This window comes from Sceloporus undulatus, chromosome 1, assembly GCF_019175285.1.
Source record: "Sceloporus undulatus isolate JIND9_A2432 ecotype Alabama chromosome 1, SceUnd_v1.1, whole genome shotgun sequence".
Lineage (NCBI taxonomy): Eukaryota > Metazoa > Chordata > Lepidosauria > Squamata > Phrynosomatidae > Sceloporus > Sceloporus undulatus.
In genome coordinates, this window is record NC_056522.1 from 156842566 (window position 1) to 156865832 (window position 23267).

General features: G+C 39.2%; 1 protein-coding gene across 2 annotated transcripts in view; it reads left to right on the forward strand.

Annotated features, from left to right (window-relative positions):
* Window positions 1-23267, forward strand: part of FERMT1 (FERM domain containing kindlin 1) — a 39433-nt gene that overhangs the window by 12008 nt on the left and 4158 nt on the right. For both annotated transcript variants that reach the window (XM_042438112.1, XM_042438102.1), the window contains exons 5-14: window positions 2975-3115; window positions 4221-4434; window positions 6572-6674; window positions 9763-9870; window positions 11442-11573; window positions 12293-12342; window positions 15304-15428; window positions 16802-16908; window positions 19370-19591; window positions 21946-22070. In XM_042438112.1, coding sequence (XP_042294046.1) covers window positions 2975-3115; window positions 4221-4434; window positions 6572-6674; window positions 9763-9870; window positions 11442-11573; window positions 12293-12342; window positions 15304-15428; window positions 16802-16908; window positions 19370-19591; window positions 21946-22070 — 1327 coding nt within the window. The remainder of the gene's footprint in view (window positions 1-2974; window positions 3116-4220; window positions 4435-6571; window positions 6675-9762; window positions 9871-11441; window positions 11574-12292; window positions 12343-15303; window positions 15429-16801; window positions 16909-19369; window positions 19592-21945; window positions 22071-23267) is intronic.

Below are 23267 nucleotides of genomic sequence, written 5' to 3' on the forward strand. Positions count from 1 at the left end.
GTTTTTGTTTATTTTCAAGTCTTGTTTTTTCTAATTAACTGCTGCACATATTGAAAGTACTGTATGAAGTGTTTTTAGACTGCACCAAACCACATGATTGGTTCCATAGTCATCACAGAACACATAATAGGGGTATTATCTAAAGGGGCCAAAACAAAGGTCATAGTAAGATTTTGGATCTGATCCATCAAGTACATGAATAAGCACTTCAGACATCCAGGGCTGTTGTTATTGTTTTCTATAGAATGCACAGGTATGAACCAATTTTTAACAAACTTGATGTTTGGATTACCATCCAAAATGCATTCATACAAGTTGAGAGCTGATAAGAAAACTTTGACTTTCTTCAGAAAGTTACTGGGTTTGGTCCATTGTGCATGGAATTTGATGTGAATTGCATTTTAAAAATAGTAGGTGCTAACAGTCAAACGTTTGTACCATTCAGATCACAGATGAAATCATCAATATGAGATTAGGCAATTGCAGGGAAATTTTCTAGTATGGTATTCAATACAACCTATACAGTGGACCCTTGTTATATTCTGGGGTTTGGTTCCAAGATCCCCCGTGGATAACAAAATCCATGGATGCTCAAGTCCCATTAAATATAATGCCATAGCAAAATTGTGCCCCTTATAAAAATGGAAAATCAAGGTTTGATATTTGAAATTTATACTTTTTTTGAACATTTTCAAGCCGTGGATGCTTGAATCCATGTATAAAAAAATCTGTGTATAAGAAGAGCTGACTATTATGTAATTTTCAAAAAGTATAAGATTAATGTAAAAGCACCAAACTAGTATCTGTTGTCAGCAATGGACTGGATGAGGGCAAACAAACTGAAGCTTTATCCATACAGGACGGGATGTACCTGGTCAGTCACAAGGCTAAGCAGGAAATCGGGATTCATCCTGGGGTAATGCTCCCCCTAAAATCAGCTTCATCACTTGGACATACTCTTGTGCATACAGTTGGCCTTCCATATACACAAATTCTTTATCTTAACATATGGATTCAACCATCCACAGCTTGAAAATATTTAAAAATATATATGAATTCCAATATATAAACACCATTGTATTTTATGGGACTTGAATATGCATTGGTTTTTATTTTCCCATGGGGGAGCCTGGAACCAAATCCAGGACTCACTGTACTCTTAGATTCATCCCTGAACCTGGGTGCCCAGGGTTCAACAGTGGCCAGGAGTGTGTTTGGACAGTTAAAACGCCAATTGTGCCCATTTCTTGAGAAGCCAGATCTGGTCACAGTAACATCACATTGGATTATTGTAATGCACTCTATGTAAGGCTGCCTTTGAAAACTGTTCAGAAACTTCAGCAGATTCAAAATGCTGTAGCTAGACTGCTGACTGGAGTTGGTTATAGGGAACATAATAACTCACTTGCTGAAACAGCTTCATTGGCTACTGGTCTGTTTCTGGGCACAATCCAAAATGTTCACTTTGACCTATAAAGCCCTATATGGCTAAGGTGCCATTTAAAAGCTCGTATCTTATGATTTTGAGGAGAGGGCTTTCTCTCCCACCATCCTCTGATTCCATCTTGGTGGCTACTCCTAGGCTTTGGAACTCCCTCCTGAGGGAGATTAAATCTGCCCTTTCTCTGTTGTCTTGTCGCTAGCAGGCAAAGACCTTCTTGTTTCAACAGGCCTTCAGCCTTTGATGATCAAGGTGGAGTGTTGTGTAAATGGGTGTGCTATTTTAATATGCATTGTATATTTCAGGTGTCTTGATTTTAAATTTTCATGTTTTAATAATAGTAGTTTAATTGAAAATACTATTGAATGTTTCTTAACAACAACAACAAAAAAACACCTTTGTACTTCATACTGTTTTAACTGCTCTGGTTTAATTTATGTTGTAAGCTGCTTTGAATCCCATTCAGGAGAAAAGCACAATATAAATTAAATAAATAAATAATAAGTTGCTAATATCTGCTAATTTGTTAATACAGTGGGCCCTTAGTATCCACCGGGGTTTGGTTCCAGGTTCCCCTGTGGATACCAAAATCTGTGGATGCTCAAGCCCCATTAAATACAATGAAGTAGTAAAATGGTGCCTCTTATATAAAATGGAAAAATCAAGGTTTGCTTTTCAGAATTTATACAGTCACCCCTTTGTTTCTGTGGACTTGAGTTCTGCATCCCTCACATATACGTGAGCAGGAAACAGACAGGGAATCAATGGGGCGCGCACCCATGGCACATGCCTGCAGCTACCTTTGGGAGCGCTCCCATTCAAGCCAATGGGGCTTGAATATATGCTCATTTCAAAAAAAATTGGGGGGGGTCTGAAATTGATCGCCTGCAAAAACAGAGGGGCGACTGTATATTTTTTTAATATTTTCAAGTTGTGGATGGTTGAATACATGGATAAAGAATCCATGGATATAAAGGGCCAACTGTATCATGTTGCTAGTGAGGTGGAGCAAAAGAAATATGGGAGTGGGGAGGGCAAAACCATTCTGCCCCCATCTTAGGTCATTTATATTTCCAGTGGGCTTTTTTTGAAGACATAGCTGGGAGAGACATGCAAGGAGAGAGGGATTCTGGGGGGTGACAACCACAGAGAAGTATTCTCCTTTCACTCCTTAAGCCAGTGACTTTGTTACAGGCCCACTTCCAATTTTTGGCCCAACACAGGCAGTACCTTCACCGAAACAATGTGCATTTTAATGGCTCTCCATCCCAAACTTGGAAGTAGCTGAAAGTTTTCTTCCAGATTTTTAAAAAAAATAAAACTGAAGCAGGCACTGCTCCTCAATGTTTTCAGGAGTGTTTCCTTCTTTAGAGGCAACAGCAAAAGCATACCCATCAGCAGCAGGACAGATATGCCGTGCTTCCCAAAAGAATCCAGTTTGTCAAAGTAAAGGAGTCTCCAGTGAAGCAAGCCATTAGCCTGTTTAGTCTGTTTCACTTTAAGACATGTTATCTTATAAAGCTCTGCTTGCAGGTATAAGACGGTCAGAAGAACTTTCTCTGCTGAAATTACCTGAAGATGTGAAAAAGAAAAAAAGAAAAGACAAAGACAAAGAACCAGTCATAGAAGATATCTTAAATTTGCATAACTCTCCAGTGAGTTTGGGATCACCAGGTAATAGTCCAGCAGATAATAATTGTGTTCATTTTATTTACCCATTGGCCAACATCCATAAGCATAATGCCTTATAGAATAGCAGTAGAGAGGCCCTGTCCTGAAAAGATGACTTTTCACACCTGGGGCATTGCACAATTGCCAGGTCATTTATGGGTTTCACCTGTGAATGAAAAGGGATGAGTGGGGGACAGGGCAGGTATGGTTGGGAGGTAGCATCATGAGATCAGTATCGCCAAAACTGCTTCCTTCCCAGTGAAATTGCATTTTTAAAGCAGTGTGCGGTAATCTCCCAAGGCTCAAGAAGGAGAGCTACTGTTCTGGGACACTAGGATTTGGCTTCCTGACAATGTTTGCACCCCAGCATCTCTTTGGAAATTCAGGAACAAATTACATTCTATTATCAATATAGCTCTATGCAATATTTATCCATATGTATGTATGAATCTGTGTACAGCTAGGAAGCAGACCGAATCCTATTGGTTAGACCCAACTAGAGTAGACTAATTGGATCAATTGTTAAGCCAACACTTAGGTAAATTCTATTGATTGAATAAGTCTGTTCTAGTTGTATATATGGCTGTGATTTCTATGCATGGATGTCAAAGCTGGATACTAAAGAAAGCTGACAGAAAAAGAAACTCATTTGAGATGTGATGCTGGAGGGGAATTCTTCAGATACTATGGACCACTAAAAAGTTAAACAAATGGGTTGAAGATCAAACAGAGCCAGAACAATTCCTAGAAGCCAAAATGACTAAAGTGAGGTGATCCATTTAGTGAGAAAAACATATATTTAGTGATACAAAGATTACAATGTTCAATAAAGTGGAAGGCAGTAGGAAAAGAGGTGGACTACATTACAGGTAGATTGACTCCATGAAGAAAGCTGCATCTGAGTTTGCAAGATGTGAGAAGGGCAGTTGGCAACTGGGGCTCTTGAAGGACTCTCATTCGTAAGATCACAATAAATCAAAGTTGACTCAATGGCAAATAACAGCAATATTCTAGTTGAGATAAGTAAAAGTCTTTAGAGCAATGAACTACTTTAACATTCAGTGGTATTGCAGACTGATTTTCTTACTTCCCATCTTTAACATTTCAGCAAGTCCTGGCTTATACAGTAAAACCATGACGCCCATCTATGATCCTATGAGTGGAACCCCTGTCTCTTCTACAGTCACATGGTTTGGTGACAGTCCTTTGGCAAAGCAGAACTGGAGCAGCCTTGCTTTCAACCATCCCAACTGTACACCAGAAACACTGGCGAAAATGTATCAGCCTCGAACTTTGGTTGACAAAGCAAAACTAAATGCGGGGTAAGGGACACTTTTGGTCATCATCTCAATTTGCTGGTTTTGACAAGCCAGGAAGAAATGTGTGTAGTGATTCATTGTTCCAAATTATTATTATTTTTTGCAGGAGTGATTTGAGCATCAACAGTTATTCAACATTTTAAGGTTGGATTTTTTTAAACACAGTAGATATTTCAGTAATTCCAGATCCTGTCATAGGACCCTATCACATGAGGTTAAAACCCTGGCCTACCTTTCCCAAATTCAGTCCTATTTCGGGAGGAAGCCAGTTGTTATTGCACAGAAATCACAGCCGAATTGCCGCCAAGGTCTGTCCCAGGCGCAGCCTGGGTCCTGTAAACCATTTCATTGGCCCTTTTTAGAAGTCAGAAGCTTCTGACTTCTAAAAATGGCTGCCAAAGTGGCTTACATTTACACCCAGGATGGACCCAGGCGGTAATTCAGCGGCAATTTCTGTGTGATAATACCCAGTTTCCTCCTGAATTAGGACTGAATTCAGGAAAGTTAAGCCGGGGTTTTAACCCCATGCAATAGGGTCTATAGTGGCCATTTTCAAAGAGCTGTTCACATTTGGAGAGACAAAAGTGTGTGATGTGTTTTGTTTTTTTAAAAACAGCTTGTGATGATATGCTTAGTGCCATCAGCGTATATGGTTGTTTACTCGGGGAGACAAACAAACAGTTTATAATCATGATCTTAGCTGAAGTGAGAGAAATAATAGAGGGAGGAAAGATAAAAGTATGGACTCACAAAAGGAAAGAGAACAACAATAGGATCCAAAATACATGAGACAGTTGTACCTTTATTGGGACAATCAAAATGCACAAAATGCATGTTGCAAGCTTTTGAAGCTCTAGTGGCTTCTTCATCAGGCAAAGGTGTTAAAAATCGTACAGGAGAAAGAAATTTATGTTGGTGTTAGGGTCACAAAAGAGAGAGAGAGAAGGAATGGGGAAAGCAAAGGGGATAAGAGGCAAATTAGAGCAAATATTGTTACATGTGCTTGGGGTTTGGTTTGTTTGAGATTTCAGCAAAGGGGTAGGCCAAGAGTTTCACAGAAAAATAGGTTTCCAAAAGGGAGTTGAAAGAAGCAGAGCGATCATGCAGGTGCTCAGGGAGAATGTGCCAATGTGCCAGGAATGCCAGCCAAGCACAGCTTCCTGTTATATATATATTTCCTTGTACATCGTTGTATTATGTCTTTCAGCACACACATATTTTTGATTAGTTTATCCTTCTCATATGTTAAGCGTATGTATGGATGCATGTCTGTGTGTGTGAGAGAGAGGTAAAGAATATTGAGCCCATATAGACAAGCCAACATAAAGCTGCTTAGGGTCACTTTGGAGATATGCTATTTAAATTATGCATGCATCCTAAGAGGCCAGAAGCAGCACCAAAGCCACGCTCCAGTCCTAAGGACTGGAGCACAGCTTCCAGTCTCTTTAAACGTGTGTAACATTTAAACAGCATACATCCAAAGTGACCTGAAGCAGGTTTATTTGGGGCTGTCTGTACAGACTCATTCATCAACATTTTAATCTTTAATGAAAAAAAGGATGTCTTGAGAGGATGGGAAAGATCAGCCATGAGATTCTTTGCATTTGGAAATTTCATTGGAGAAAATTAATTTATGCAAAAATATACATGATTTCTTTTGCAGAAAATGCTGTACACAGCAAAATGGGAATGTTTTATATAAAGCACACTGATACTAATATAAAAATACTGAATGTCTTGACCAGAAAAATACATTTTGGAAAACTGTACATAGTTTTTCTGTGCAGAAAATTGTGCAGCAGCAACTTTATATAATTTATTCAAATACCTGCAGAAAATCCACATGTTGTTTTTTCCTGACCATGTTTTCTATGCAGACAGACAAAAAATATAGTCTGTGTTCCTAACTAGAATACTATCAGGAGAACTGAGGGGTTCATCTTATACATTTCAGAAAAAAAACAACAGCTTTGTCTCCCTGGTGCCAAAATAAGCGTACTATCTGTCTAAGGATTTTTTTAAAAAAATTACACAAGCTTGTTGCATTATTCCATGAGGCTGGAATTCCTTTTTCCGCTATAGAGTTTAATAACTTATGTAACGGATTTAAGTAAGTAAGTATTTTTTCTTCTTTTTTCAGATGGTTGGATTCTTCTCGATCACTCATGGAACAAGGTGTCCAGGAAGATGATCAGCTTATGCTACGCTTTAAATACTACACTTTTTTTGATTTGAATGCAAAAGTAAGGAACTTTAAGACTCCTTGCATAATCTTCTGTGATTTATAACATGTTAGATGAAAAGCACATTTGATGAGTTTGCTAAATTTCATTTCACTAGCTAAATCTTGACAGTCCATAGGTCAGCTATTTCTATTGGATAATATCATATTGGTTCTACTATTACATTTTGATGAAATAAAATAATCCAGTTAATATCATAGAATCGTAGAACTGGAAAAGACCCCAAGGGCCATCCAGTCCAATCCCCTGCTGTGCAGGAATACACAATCAAAACACTCCCAACAGATGGCCATCCAGCCACTGTTTAAAAATTTCTAAAGAAGACTCCACTACACTCTGAAGCAGCATCTTCCACTTCTGAACAACTGTTACCGTCTGGAAGTTCTTTCTAATGTTTAGAAGGAATCTCTTTTCCTGCAGTTTGAATCAATTGCTCCTCATCTCAATCTCCGGAGCAGCAGAAAACAAGCTTGCTCCATCCTCACTATGACATCTCATATGAGGGAGGCTACTTACAAAAGGAGAGACCAGTTACAGATCAGTTTTCTTATTAAAATCTACAATTTTACACAATGAAGAAAGCAAAACATTTCAGATTAGTATTGCATTTACTTTAGTGAAAAGTAAGTGCTCACTTCAGAGTTACATTTATGTGTCAGCCTTCTGCCTTCCAGATGAGTTGATCCATAGTTCCAATCATTCCCAGCCAGTATGACTATTCTGACTGGGATAATGGGAGTTGTGCTTTATATCTGAAAGGAACAAGATGAAGAACTGAGAGTTTTTTGCCATTTGTCAGCTAAATCTGTAGTTGTTTGGAGGTCTTTCTGATCACTTTCTGGTTGCCTGGGCTCCTATGCTGTGAACAATGGTACGAGCCACACAGGAAGATTTAGCATCAACACTCTATTTAAACACTCTTAAGTACTGGAATTTTGGGATTATTAACACTGGGGAGAATGAGAGGGCTCTCTATTTTTCATTTAGACTTTTTCATTAAAATTGACAAAATAGTAAATATACATACAGGTTGAGTCTCTCTTATTTGAAGAGCTTGAGACTAGAGGTGTTTTGGATTTTGGATTTCCCCTCCCCCCTCATTTTGGAATAGCTGTATTTGCATATATGTATGTCATGAGATTTCATGGAAATGGGATATCAAGTCCAAACACAGAATTCATTTATGTTTTATAAGTACCTTATACACATAACCTAAGGGTAATTTTACAGAATATTTTAAATAAATGTGCATATAACAGAGTTTGTGTACACTGAACCATCAGAAAGCAAAGTTGTCACTATCACAGCCACCCATGGGAACAATGGTTTTTGGAATATTTTGAATTTTGGAATTTCAGATAAGTGAGACTCAACTTGCATACACACTGTCTTCAGAGAGAAACATAGACCTCTCATTGTTTGGGTAAATAGCTTTTTGTTTCCTTTACATTTCATGTGAAGCATCACATATCTTACATCATATTCCTTCAGGAAGGTTTTATGAGTAAGGAATCAAATTTCTTACATCACCAGTGGATGACACAGACTTGTATTGTGTAAGAAATCATCCTTTTAAACAACACTATACATGATCTGCATGGGCTAGCATTTGTTAGGAACACTTGAGATCATCTGCTTTATCTCTAGCAGGCAGCTCTATACTTAATGTAGAGTTTTCTTGGCAGGATTTGTCAAGATGGGATTTGCTTTTAGCTTACTCTGAAGCTGAGAGGGTATGATTTGCCCAAGGTCACCAACTGGGTTTCCACGGCCAAGTGAGGATTCAAATCCCGGTCTCCAGAGTCTTAGTCTAACATTCAAACCACTACACCACTATTTTTCTTATAATAATAATTTAGTGTTGCATCTGAACCCAGATACATTATGTCATGGGGGTGTTCTTTCTTCTTTTACTAATGTAGCAAAATCCAGAATGAAACATTTCCATCCCTTGATGTCGTTATTCTGTGCCTCACAGAATATTAGGAAAATATTGCCTGTAGTGAGTATCTGCTGTAGTGAGTTATACACACACTTTTAGGAAGATGGGACGAGGATTTAGAAGTATATCAGAAGAAGCTTAACAGATTTTTCATTTCTGGTAAAATATATATGCACATTAAATTTAACAGAGCAATACTGTAATAGCTGAAATTGCCCTGCCTCTGTATTGGGATTTGCACCAAATGAAGCTGTTTGTGGGTTAAAACTGAAGAAGTGGAACTTGCAAAACAAAATATGTTTTGCTGCCAGTAAGACAGAAAACAGATATTTAGAGCCACCATCATAGAGATCATATTTACCATGAAGAAAAACTGAATTCCTCACATTCATGCCCTAACATGTATCTGACTTTCTAAACCATCCTGTTAAGCATTCTGTATTGCATTCCATTTAAAAGTAGTCTGAACAAGTCTTCATTGTTTCTCCTGCCAATAGTTACAAATACATCAACTTAGCAAAAGAGGGAAGAATATGTTATCTTTCACAGTTACACAAAAGCCTTGGAGATTGAGCCTCACCACACATGATTGTTGTGGTGTTGAACAAAGTCATTTCATACTCATGCTGCTGTGGTCCAAGTTATTTCATGAAGTAGGGTCTTGTTTTGTTGTTCACTTCCCAGCTTGAGCATGGGAACATTTACTTCACAATAAGCTTCTGTTGGCTTACTTTCCAATAAACATACAGATGATTGCCTAAGAAATAAACCTAAGGCAGAGCTTGGAAATATTACCTTTTAAGACTATAGCTCCCAGATTATCTCAGGCAGCATGAACATTGGGAGATTTTGGATAGACACATAGACTATCATCCTGTTTGTTAGTCCCAAACAGAGTAGGTCTGATTTAATCAATTGTTGATGGATGAGTCAACACATAGGTAAAACCCATTGATTCAGTGGGTCTATTCTAGTCAGGACTAGCAACAGGATGTAGGCCATAGTCTGAAAAGTAACTTTTCCTAAACTCCATTTTAAGGCACTGTGTGTGGGGAGGCAGTTGTGTTGTTGTAAGTGTTCAATCTGTGATAGTCTTGCTCAAAACGTTGCCCATCACAACACTGCTCTTGCTTCTTCTCTCAACAGTATGATGCTGTACGAATCAGCCAACTGTATGAACAAGCTCGATGGGCTATTCTGCTGGAAGAAATAGACTGCACAGAAGAAGAAACCTTCATCTTTGCTGCATTGCAGGTACATGCTTGCTCTTAAGTTGAAAAACCAGTTTCCCAGCTTTAGTTAAGCACTTTCCAGAAGACGAGCATATGGACTTATTGTTCTACATGAGGCCTCCACCCCACTCCAGCTTCTCAGTAGAGATTAACTGGTTTGCTGTTACAAACTCTACAGTATTTAAACATATGTAAATAATTAACAGATGTCCCACTCTTCTACAGCAGCAAATGATTGTAAAACATTTGTGGGATAAACTTACTGCACCAATTATGAAGAGTATTCATGTCTGGCCCCAAAAAATATTGCTATGCTCTACCATTCCTACTTCCATACGATGTCAAATTCTAGAGGAAACTACTAGAAAGACTTATGATGTGTCTGTAATATTAGCTTTATGCACCAGTACACAAGCACAGTATCAGTGGAAGCAAATAGGAACTTCTGTACAATGCAGTTGTCTGTTGTGCTTTGTAAGAGGTCTCCCAGTAAGCAACTGGTGCAGGCTTCCCAATGAGTAACCCAAATAATGGGCAACTACAGTAGGTACAGGAACTAATTTTGTATCTTTGGGACCTTCTAGGGGCTCCATAGGTTGCCAATAATGTGCCAAAAAAGCCTTGAATTGGCCATAATTCCACATCTGGTTTTGGAAAAAGAGACCTTTTTGAAATCAATCAATGCAGGGTACCCAACAATGCTTTGCAACCAGTTTAAAATGCAAATGGCTGCTCTTGGATCAGGTACTTAGCTGGGGGGGGGAAGTCCGCGGGGTTCAGATTCCCCTTCTGTTAGATACAATGAATGGTGTGTGCTGCTGCGCCACTGCATCCAACCCCCATTATAATGGTGGCACTTAGTCTGGACACACACACCCCTTTCCCAAAATCCTGGCTATGTCCCTGCTTGGATACTACCAGAATAAGCAACTCGTTCTATTTTTTTCCAGACAAAGGACAATTTGGAGAAACTGAAGGGGTTGAGGATTACATAATGAGTCTTTGGGGCCAAATATGGTCCCAGGACCACACTTTGCCCACCCCAGGTTTGTTCCAATTTACTACTATTAAGTCCAGCCAGAAATACCCTTGTCTCAATCTGCCCTTTTTACTCCCTCTTAGGTGTTCTTTTACATACACATACAAATGCCACTGCAGTTTAATGCTTCCAAATCCTCTCTAATTAAATTGCTGTTTCAGGAAGTGTGTGTGTGCATGTGTGTGTGCGTGTCTACTTTAAATAGAAAGTAGAAAGTAGACACACACACATCAAGTGGCAATTTAGGCAAAACTATTGGTATAGACATATTCATAGTTATTAGATGACCAATCTGAGTACTGCACTCTGTTAGCACTGTCTGTATATGGTGTTTTGTCATCACTGGACAGCAGTGTCAATTGTCTGTCTATTAGAATTGTTCTTTCTTGTTCATTACATTTTTTTTAACATTTGTTACCTAATGGGGGGAAATACCTTCCATCAATATCAAATGTTTTTACTACTAACGTACTACAAATCTTCCCTAGGTATAACCTAAATGAGACTCTTCTACTATTTTCTCTGCCTTTATCCCTTATATATCTTTGTTGCAGTATCATGTCAGCAAGCTGACATTATCATCAGGATCACAAGATTTTACAAGTGAAGCTGAAACAGATGAAGTGGAGGCTGCGCTTTCTAATCTTGAAGTAACTCTAGAAGGTGGAAAAACAGAGGGTACTTTGGTATGTCTCATACCTGACTTTAGGGGTCATAGAGACAAGACAATATGTCACACAGAGGAGAAAGGGTTGTGGTTTTATGTCACTAACCCTCTCTCAAAATATATCCAATAGCAGACTCTGCTGTTGTATTTTCAATGTGTGTACACATGATATTGTTGCAACTCTCACCTTGGAACCAGTGGCTCCCCTAGGGTTGGCATCACCAAATGTAGTAACTCACAGTATTACTCCTCCATTGATGTCCTCTCATACCACACCATACAGAATCCTTAGTAATGTAATCCTGCTTGGAACCAATGTTCTTAGTACTGGGTGAATTGTGCCTGAATTTCAGACCTAGCTAAGATTTTGATTTTAAGAAAAGAACTTTTATCAACTTTTTATACTATGAGATGAAAAGCCTTTTGGTTATCTTATTACTGTGAGATGAAAAGTCTTCCACCTCTCTGACTTGTAAAAGACCATTGTTCATTTGGCATATGAACACTTATATTTATCCACAACATATTGTTGGACTCTGATTAAAGAAATTCTGTGTGACAGAAGCGAAAACAACAGCTTGAAAAATGTACTATAATGTTGACATTACGGTTTTGAGGTGGCTGGATTTTGTTCCTGCCTCTTAGTATTTCCATAGTCCCAAATATGGGTCAGTCAGTATCATGTTCAGAAAATATGTATATGTATATTGTACTAAAATAATTCTTGGCTGTCCATAGGAGGATATCACAGATATACCGAAGCTTGCAGATGACCTCAAGCTATTTAGGTAAGCAAAAGTGAAATGACAAAGCTATTAGTTAATTTAGTTTATTTAATTGTACACCCTCTAAAGTACTACAGTGGACACCAGTTATACAAAATGCATGAAGACACCAATATCCGACGTAAGTAAAAACTGGAAGAAATAATGGGAGAGGGGGAGTTTCATAAAATACTAAAGGTCTGTTACTTTAATTGTATCAAATATGATTTTACTACAACTAGCAATGTATGTATATATATGTAGTATTTACTGTGCTAACTTTCCTTTTTAAAAAACCTCAAGAAGGCTCACATAATTGAAACAATACAATAACATGCAAAACAAAACAGGTAAAATCCATTGTAAGGAGTGTTTCATGAAAGATTGTCAGATTTCCCCCCTTTCATATTATTATCATTCAGTGTATTATGTGCTTTATTTATTTATATATGCCCATGTAGGAATTGCTATGCCAAATTTTTGTTCAGGGTGAATCACAGAGTTTTGGGGGAGAAGGACGATCTATTAATGGCTATATGACTATAGAAATAGCTGTCTACACCTAATTAATTAATTATTAATTAAGAGAATGGAATCAAACTATATTATCAGATTTTAAGATCATAATTATAGAGCATGGCTGGAATCCTGCATCAGCTTATACTTAACAAAGTTCTCCTCATCCGAGCCATCTAAAAAAACATTATTCATATGTGCTTGATCATGGGTAGAAATGTCCCTCTTTTTCCCCATGCAGCTGATGCAAAGTAAAGTAGGCTTCAGAGGGCGAGTTACAACCATAGCAATAGTGTCGGAACTGTGGCTAAATAATGGTCATGAATACAAAACAGTTACGATTAGGTAACTGTTTCTCTGAAGATGTCAGCCACTGCTGTTGGCGAAACATCAGGAATAAACTCTTCTAGAACATGGTCACATAGCCCAAAAAACTATGGATGCTGGCCATGAAAGCCTTAAACTTCACATTGGTTAGGTAACTGTTTTGTAGTCCCAATCGCTACTTAACTGTAATCTGATTCCAGTCCATAACCTCCTTGCATGAACCTCTTTATAACCAGGAATGTCTATGAAGAAAGAAGGAAAGAAATTAGGAAGAGTGCATTGTTACAGCCTAGGACAGTTGAAAAATTCAACTGGAGCAAAATGCAGCATCTAATTGCTAACTGGGACCAGATAATTTGGAATATATTTTATCAAATGTAAAATGCACAGGATGCCTGTCTGTTTCTACGCACAACTAAGTGTGCAATTTATAGATGTAGATTTGTGGGGCATTCAGATGAGTGTACAGTGAGTGCGCATGAGGTGTCCACATGGTTGTACAAGATTGCCTTTTTGCAGTTTGATATGATTTGCACTAGTCAATGTTAACTTTATATGTGGCATATTCCTATCTATATGCTTACTCAGAAGTCCATCTCACTGAGGACTAATTCTGTAGTAAGCATGCCTATTCTGCATTAACAATATTTCTTGATCATTTTAAGATTATTCCAAATCACAAACTGGTGCTTTTTATCAAATTTACACACTCATTTTCTTTTTAGTTCTCCCTCTCCAATTTTTAGCTTGCCATCTCCTAACTATTTAATGGTTGTTTTTGTTTGGACTCCTTGCTCCCACAAATTAACATCACTACCTGTAATTTTAGTCTCGTCTACAGTGGTGAAGCGGGTAACCATACTATTCTGTTGTAGCAAAAACAACAAAGAATCTTGCAGCACCTTAAAAACTTAACAAGTCTTATTTGGTGTAGGCCAATGGTATCAAGATGCAGGATTACAGGTATATCTTTAAATGAGTACAAATCACCAGTAAATGCAGACACAGCATCTCTCTGTATTATTGTCAGCTTTCTGTGCTGATAATCAAATGGAGTTTTCAAAGAAAAAGTCCATTATTTGCACCTTTGCTGTGGAAAAAAGTGGTTACCTTTTCCTTAACTGATTCAAACGTTTTAATTCTGTGGAACACTGAGATTTAAAAATATAGAGAGAGCTTTTCAGTCAATGGTTTGTTTGGTTTTACTTAACGGCCGTGACATATGTGTTTTGCTTCAAAGGGAATTTGGTTAAAGCTCTAAATAGTTACAAACATAAGGTGATGTGAAAGATTTGAGTATAAATTTGTTCTGATAAGGTCAGGGCAGCAAACCAATAAGGGTTTTGTGCAAAGAACTACAAAGATTCAGGGACACATTTTCTATGCCTTTAGATAGGTCACCTTTGAAACTTAAGAGGAACTTTAGAATGTAAGAAACCACTGCCAGAGAAAAAGCACTCATCTTACTGTTTGCAAACAATCCCACTCAGTCATTAAAACCATTGGGTGACCTTGGGCAAGTCATATGACAGCACCCCATTCTTCCAGTTTACTATCATGCTTTTATGTAGACTTCAGCCAACCATGTAAAATTGCTTTTTTGGTTTGTCAAATAGAAAAGAAGCCTGTCATCTTGTAAATACTGTCCATTGTGCCATGAAGTGTACTTGACATGCAAAATAATTTTTTTAAAAAATAAGTTAGATTTTGTTCCTAACTGTAACTACAACTACAGTGGTGCCTCGGGTTACGAAATTAATTCGTTCCGCCATTCCTTTCGTAACCCGAAAATTTCGTAACCCGAAACACTTTTCCGTTAGCACTGGAAAGCCTATAGCTGCACTTTGCAGCATTTGAATTTCGCGCCGAAATGAATTTCGTAACCCGAAAAATATTTCGTAACCCGAAACAGTTTTTGCCAATCCAACTTTTTCGTATCCCGGAAATTTCGTAACCCGATCATTTCGTATCCCGAGGCACCACTGTACTCAGTTGAAGGAGCTGGATATTGCTTTCTTTTAAAAAATCGTATTATCCGTCAGTAGTGCCCAAAGAGATTCTCCTAATTCACTGGGACACACACCCAGTTGGTAAGTAGTGTAATCAGAACAGAGAATTGATGCAATTCTTCTTTAATTACAGATCTAAAAAGTTGACACTGAAAGCATTCAAGCAATATTGGTTTGTCTTCAAAGACACATCCATATCTTATTTTAAAAACAAAGAAGCAGAATATGGAGAACCCATTGAGAAAATAAATCTAAGAGGTAAAAGGTGGTGTTTTCATACTGCATTTTATAAAAAGAAATTCCTTTTATATTGTTTGATGGGGAGCACATGACACAAGGGATAATATGTGTATTTGCTCTCTACCCGCACTGAGGTACAATGTACACTGCTTGTATGTAATGTTTTGATTTCTTCTGTCATTTCCTATTGTTTTACCACAGTTTATTGCCAAATGACTAAAGGATAGGGGATGAGGATGCTTGGAATGACTATGGAGATTATTGCATGCCATTTATGTGCTGGGAGGGATGTGGGATCTAAACTTCAAAAATGGATCCCATCTCATTGCTCCGTACCTGGGCAGGAGGCAGCTTGTATCCAATCCAGGCTTCCCCGGCAGCTTTTCATAAATGGGAAAATCCTATTCATGAAAAGCTGCAGGAGAAGCCTGGATTGGATACAGACTGCCTACTGCCCAAGCATGGAGCAATGTGGTAAGATCCATCACTGATGGTTACAATGCGCAAGTATCAGTGCAGATATGGCATGGGTGTCGCATGTGATAATCTCCTATCGTTTAACCTGAGACTCTTAAGATTATCACACAGGGAAAAGCACATCCTTGTCCTGTCCTTTTCCTGTCCTTATCATGTGATCAAGAAAAGATTTTCACACAGTGTCGCACTTATCCGGTCATTGTCCCATCATTGAGTCTCAATTGACCGCGATCGCACAAAAGACGTCCACGTGACTTCATGGTTATTCTGTCATTGTTCCATCATTGAAGTGGAATTCTCCTGTCATCTGTTGGATTGTTGTTCCCATCTGACCTGTCAGCCTATCAAGTGGTGAGGGACAATGGAAGTGATAGTTCATCAATAGCCAGAAATTCCCCATCCTTGCTCTTCAAGATTACTTTGGGCCTAAAATCAATTTCACTTCTCCAATTTAATACCAAATTACTATACTTGCACTGGCATGCATTTTTTGTACAGACTAAAGCAAATGCTCTTCATACTTCCTAGTTCAATGATCTATAGTAGACAGAGGAAAAAATTCTTCCATTTCTTCATAGCAATATAATGGTTAACTTTCTACAATTTTAGAATATAGCCTAATTTTAGACTAACATCACTAAATCATTAGTCCCGGCTACTCTAATGAGTCAATGGAGTTTACATTCATGTTAACTGATCAAGTTTCCATTTAATCAGTAGGCCTTCTGTAGTTGTGACTAACACTTGGATTTAAGTCTTCTTGTTTTATACGTTAGGGTTTTTGTTTGGTTTTTTGTTTTGTTTTTCTTATTCTCTCTTTTTTATTTCTTGTCCTTGTGTTGGTTTTGTAGGTCACCCTTAAAGTGAATTATGCATAACTTCCCTTATAACTTCTCATGTGTTCTGTCATTCAGGGTGTGAAATTGTCCCAGATGTAAATGTGTCAGGGAAAAAATATGGAATTAAATTGCTCATCCCTGTTGCTGATGGAATGAATGAAGTACACTTGAGATGTGATAACGTGAGTAGCAAAACAGCCAACTGATTCTGAAGGAGGGTGTGTTACACTTTGTGTGCTTTATGGGAATGTGTGGGAAGTCTCCTTGGGGCTCAGGTACCTGGTTAGCATAGTAAAGCCAGACAGATGTAGAACATAAATATTTCCAGTCCAACCTGGTATGTCCACAAAAATGGAGATTTTTTTTTAAAAAAATGACCTGCTCTCACAGTGAAAGTCAGCCTGTGAGTGAAGAGAGTTGTGTATGTGTATTGTGGAGATAGTCGGTATGGTACGGTGATTTCAGTGTTGGATTAGGATTCCAGGAGACTAGGGTTCAAATCTTTGCTCAGCTGTTGGAAACCTCCTGTGTCCTCTGAATAAATCTTGCAAAGAAAATCCTATGATAGGGTCACCATAAGTTGGAGCCAACCTGAAGGCACACAACAGCAACAACACAGTGTAAAAAGAAGGATTGTCACAATGAAATGATATCACTGGGTGTATCCACACTGCAGAAATAAAGCAATTTGACACCACTTTTACTGCCATGACTCTGGCCTACAGAATCCTGGGATTTGTAGTTTGATGCGGCACCAGAGCTGTCTGACAGACTAGGCTGGATACCCCCTGTCAAAGTACAAATCCCAGGATTCCACAGGATAGAGCCATGACAGTTAAAGTGGCATCAAACTGCTTTATTTCTGCAGTGTGGAAGAGCGGACTGCCTCATAGAGAATAGCTAGAGTTAAGAAGCCTCTCAAAAGATTCTGTATTATCCATCGGCATGTCTCCAGGGAGGAGGCGGGGGGGAAACTGTTTAAGCTTCTCCAGAATCCAAAGCAAGGAGCTCAGTTCTTTTTCTGGTATAAATTGCCTGTGTGTGAAGACAGGTAGATGAAAAAAAGGGGCATAAATTAAGGGCCAAACTAGCCATGGCAGTACCAAAAAAGATGTTTTAGTAGCAAGTGTTTTTGTTACTGCCATGGAGCAACCTGTATGAAGGAAAAGTTTAATCCTTTCTTCTCCCACTATGATCCTGATGAAAATCACCACCACTGTAAAGCTGTTACTGGCCATGAGATGAAATTTTCCATTGGTACCAATGGTGGGTTGCCTCTCATGGCTTCCATGACAAGGAATGAAAGAATTAAACTACTCTTCCTTGTGTGCTGCAATCTTGGTTAAAATCCACATACACACCTTCACATATTGTATTCTGTATCCTCTCTGCATTGGCCCTGTGGACCATTGGAGAACCATACAAGAAAACAAAAGGCCTTTGAAATTGATGGCCCATCAGCTCATAAGGTATCAAATCCAATTTAAAACTGAATTCACCCTATACCACCCACTGTACCCTCAGTGTTCTGACTGTTTGTATGCACATACTCACATACACACACAATTCAATCTTTGAAAAACTCAAAAGCATGAAGAGAAGGCATCAAACCTGATTTTTTTGAAAAGCAAATCCAAATGACATGTATAGTAGAATGAGAGTAGGATGCTTTAAAATGGCTCATATTTACCCCCAGTATATTTGTTTTTACAAGTCACCTTCCCTGAATGTGCTCTGTGATTGTCTGTTCTGTTCTGTTCATTGACAAAAAGAAAATACTCTGGAAAATTCTAAATTCTTCTAAACCCAGATTGCCCATGAAATGACAAGTGTATCATTGAAACCACCTTTCTTCTTACCCAGCCTCCTCCACCAGTACCCAGATGGCCTGAACACAAGTATCTCTGTCACATCAAGTAGTAACTGCACCAGAGGTGCACTGATCACCCACTTTACAATGGTTAGGGATGATACAAAGGTGGACCAAAAGTCCATCTAGTCTATCATCTTTGCCACAGTGGCCACCCAGGTGCCACTCAGAAACCCACAAGCTATGTGCAAGCACATTGTCTGCTTTTGTTGTTGTTGTTGTTGTTGTTGTTGTTGTATGAAGATTGTTACTCATAGACTGTGAACCCAGAAGTTGCTGCTAGCTCTCATGGCTAGTAGCTGTCAGGGCACTGATCCTCAAAGAATTTGTCTAATCCTGTCTTGAAACTATTTAGATTAATACAGGTGAAGCCTAAATTCTATTTACTTACTTACTTACTTATTTTTATTTAATTTAGATCTTGCCTTTCTCCCAACACTGGACTCAGCACGGTGCAGAACATTTTAATATTCAATATTTTGGGTGGAGGATGTTTGGCCTTACATAGGCTGTTGGAAGGCATCTCTCACGAGCCCTAACTAGCACAGCCAATGCTAAGGGGCAATGGATGTTGCAATCTAATAACATCCCACATGTTCCCCATCTGTGTCCTATGTGATGGTTCAGAATGAGGGCCTGCATGTGTTTTAACCAAAGAAGCTTGACATCACAGTTTAAATCACTGAAATTTTTAAAAATACGAGCAATATTTCAACGCAATAATTTTGTCAGAACTTCTTTCCTCATGGTTTTCACGTAACTATTTTTTTCAGGAAAATCAATATGCCAGATGGATGGCAGCTTGCATTTTGGCTTCCAAAGGCAAAACAATGGCAGACAGCTCTTACCATCCTGAGGTTCAAAACATCTTGTCCTTCTTAAAAATGAAAACCAGAACTGCTGCTCCCCAAGATGTTTCTGATATAGAAAGCATGGACATGAAACCAGAGTGCTTCATCTCACCAAGATATGCCAAAAAATATAAGTCTAAGCAGGTGAGTAGGAGTTGGAGGAGTGAGAAATAACCACCAGATCTTGGGCAGATTTCAGAGTCAAGCATCATGAAGCTGATTCAGGTTAAATCCATATTGTTCCTGCTTAACTAGGGCAAAAACTGAATTTCAGGGACCTCTCTTCACTTTCTTCGACAAAGCCTTAATCAAAAGTACTGCAAATGAAATTCCAAAGAGCTAGCTTTTTCCATTAGGTGGCATATTGGGTATAGGTAGTGTATATGGAGAATGTGGATAGATAGTCTGCTTTTTCCATATTCCCACTGTGTGAGCCCTGTGCAAATCATGCTCTGCTCCCAGATCTGTTTTAACTGGACATAAGACAGTAGGATGGGGCAAAGGCAGTACAGTAATTAAAATATTCTGTATGCCATTCAGTCTCTGGCATTTCCATCTGAAAGGATCCTGGGTAGGAAAGAAGTGAACTTTTCCATCCAGGAGTCCAAAGCACTGAGTTGGAGTTGGAGTAATATGACCTGCTATAAGTCACTGGCTATGTCTGTAATATAATGGTTGGACTCCCTGGAATGTAACACTTGTTATGTCCACAATTGAACTATTTAGACCTTTGCGTAAGGAAGTAGCCTGTATCAGATTATGCAAGCCATGTTTTCATCTGCCTTCAGCATAAGATGCACAGGTAAAGCTTTGTCCCCACCCCCATCCCTTATTTCAAATGGATGCCAGAACATCACCAGAATTGCCTCTATAATAGGTGGGAAGCTGCAAATGCCCAAAGAGAGAGAGAGAGAGAGAGAGTCGTAGATGCCATTGCCTCTGTCTACCTGAGTAGAGGCGTCACTAAGTAGAGGCTGACTGCACCGGGTGACAACAGAGAGGGGTGTCACCTGGTGGGGTATTATACCTGGAGGGACTGGCTACTGGGCAATCAAGAAAGGGCATCACTTTCCTTTCCTGCTCACACAGCAGCTGGACTGGACCCTAAACAGGAGCTCCAGAGGCCATAGCACCACCACCCTCAGAAGCAGCAGATGCTAGATGGTGGTGCCTTCAGAGTCCAGTATGGCTGCTCAGACAGCTACCACAGTAGACCCTAGATGGGCACTCCATAGGCACTGGATGAGTACTCCATCGTTCCACTCAGCAGCAGCCTGGGCCGGGGGTGAAGGTAGGGCAGTTAACCCCCTCCCCACACCAGGTGGCACCAACCTCAGCAATGCCACTGTACCTAAGCACTCTGGCACGCTTTGAGGCCCACTCATGTTAAAACAAAATTTCAACCATATGCAGTTCCCTACACAGCACTGAAAAATATTACTGATAAAATGTATCTTAAGTGTTAAGGCAACCATTCCAAACGTTTGGTACCATTGTTCTTAACAGAGGAAGACTGCCGTTCCAATTACAGTGGTGCCTCGGGATACGAAATGATCGGGTTACGAAATTTCCGGGATACGAAAAAGTTGGATTGGCAAAAACTGTTTCGGGTTACGAAATATTTTTCGGGTTACGAAATTCATTTCGGCGCGAAATTCAAATGCTGCAAAGTGCAGCTATAGGCTTTCCAGTGCTAACGGAAAAGTTTTTCGGGTTACAAAATTTTCGGGTTACGAAAGGAATGGCGGAACGAATTAATTTCGTAACCCGAGGCACCACTGTATTAGGGTTTGCTCAGAATGGTTATGTTTTCTTCTCCTGTTTTAGCATGTCTAAAAGTAAAAAAGAAAAGTGTGGTACAGTCTTTTAGGCATGATAATACATAATCTGACAGAGCCCCATTTAAAACGCAGAGTAAATTTTCAGGGCCACATGTTGAGACTGTGGCAGTAGTGAGAGGTGCACTCACTATGAAATACAGAACTACACCATGAAATACAGCTGCTTGATTCCATGATGGTTACATTACCAGGCATTGCAACACCACCAAAAATGGTCATTTTAATTACAGGTATGATCATCTAGGGAATCCTTAGCTACCAGAGCTCTTGGACATAATGCACTGTTCAGATCTTGAACTGCATATCCTCTGATGATACAGGAAGGAAAGTGCTAAGAGGACTGGCTGGAAATGGCATTGCCCATGTTCCTTATGATTAATAGCTTCACCCACACATGTAATGTTCTGAGGAAGCAGGACCACCCAGGCAGGAAGGTATTCACAGTGAAAGCATGACCTTTGGATTGCAATGCTTTGCCTCGTTTTTACAGAGTGATCAGCATTTGGCAGGCAGTCTGCATCTCAGAGGCTGCCATTGTGACATTTCTACTTTGAAACAACATACATAACAATCCATCTAATGTTGTTCTTTAGTTTTTCACATCCGTTTATCAAAGCTTTATTTTCTCACCTGTGTGTTGTTGTTATTTTTTTAAAGCTGGCTGCTCGTATCTTGGAGGCCCACCAGAATATTGCTCACATGTCTCTGATGGAAGCCAAATTGAGGTTTATCCAGGCGTGGCAATCCCTTCCTGAGTTTGGCTTATCATACTACATTGTAAGGTAAATGTAACATTATGCTGCCCTAATCGTTCTGTGGCAAAGGGTTCTGAGAACCTCTTACCACTAGCATTACTAGTTGAATATGTGGTACTTGCAACACAATTTCTGGCTGTTGTAACTCTATATTGTTTTCCAAGGAAAATGATTTCTCTGTGTACCTCTTGTTTCCATCTGGAATTACATGAACCATGATTATTTCCTAACCCCACACAGCATCTTCCAACAGCTCCTGGGGCATCAGCACCTGCTCTTGAGACCCCTTAATTTTCCATTTTTCCTGACACAGCGGTGGACATGCAAGACAACCATAATGTTAACTTAACTCCCAACGTAGAAGACCACTGTAAGGCATTGTAGATATTAAAATGGCCATCAGCCAGTGCTGATTGGAGGGGCAGCAGACTCACAAAGAGGGAGTCGGACTGGTCTAAGTGAGGTCCACCAGAAGGCACTGTAGAGATGACTCTCTCCATCCAGAAGCTGCCCTTTTGTTTCTTAGCATACTCTGCTTCTTAAGAAAATTTGTTGTATGCATACATAAGCCACATAACAGGCTCTCTCCTTTGGTTTCTTCTCTTTTCCTCCTTAACAAGTGTAGATGTGTGTGTGTGTCAGGGGGAAAAAAGACTGGACAAGAGTGGCAAAACACAGGAGGGTTACAAATGGAATACAAGAGTGTCTGAGTCCCCTATGAATTTCTGTTTGGGGTAGGACAATTGCACAAGAAAATTCTCATCTTGAAGTATTTCAACAGTGAGTATCTGCAAAATATTCTGTGCTTGGCCAGTAGAGGGAAGCACAGTTTCAACAGGCAAAGGCAGCAGTAAATGTTTTTATGTTCTCATTCTCTTCTTCACCTCACCTCCATACTTGGGAAACTATTACACAGGGGAAAACCAGGGGATTAAAAAGGCATTTTCCTGGGAAAGTTGCTCAGTCCCATGAATGGTTTGTTGCTGAATCATTCCTGGTTCTTCCTGGGATAAGTCCTCTTAGATCGTGATGCCATCTGACAATCTTTGCTGTGATCATGCAACTTTCCCAGGAAAATGTGTTAGAGCATATAGATTTATTAAATTTTGGAGTGTATGTGGAATTCACATTATTATTATTATTATTATTATTATTATTATTATTATTATTATTATTATTTTTCTATAGCATTGTAGCTGACCTCCTGGGGCACCGCCCTTTCTC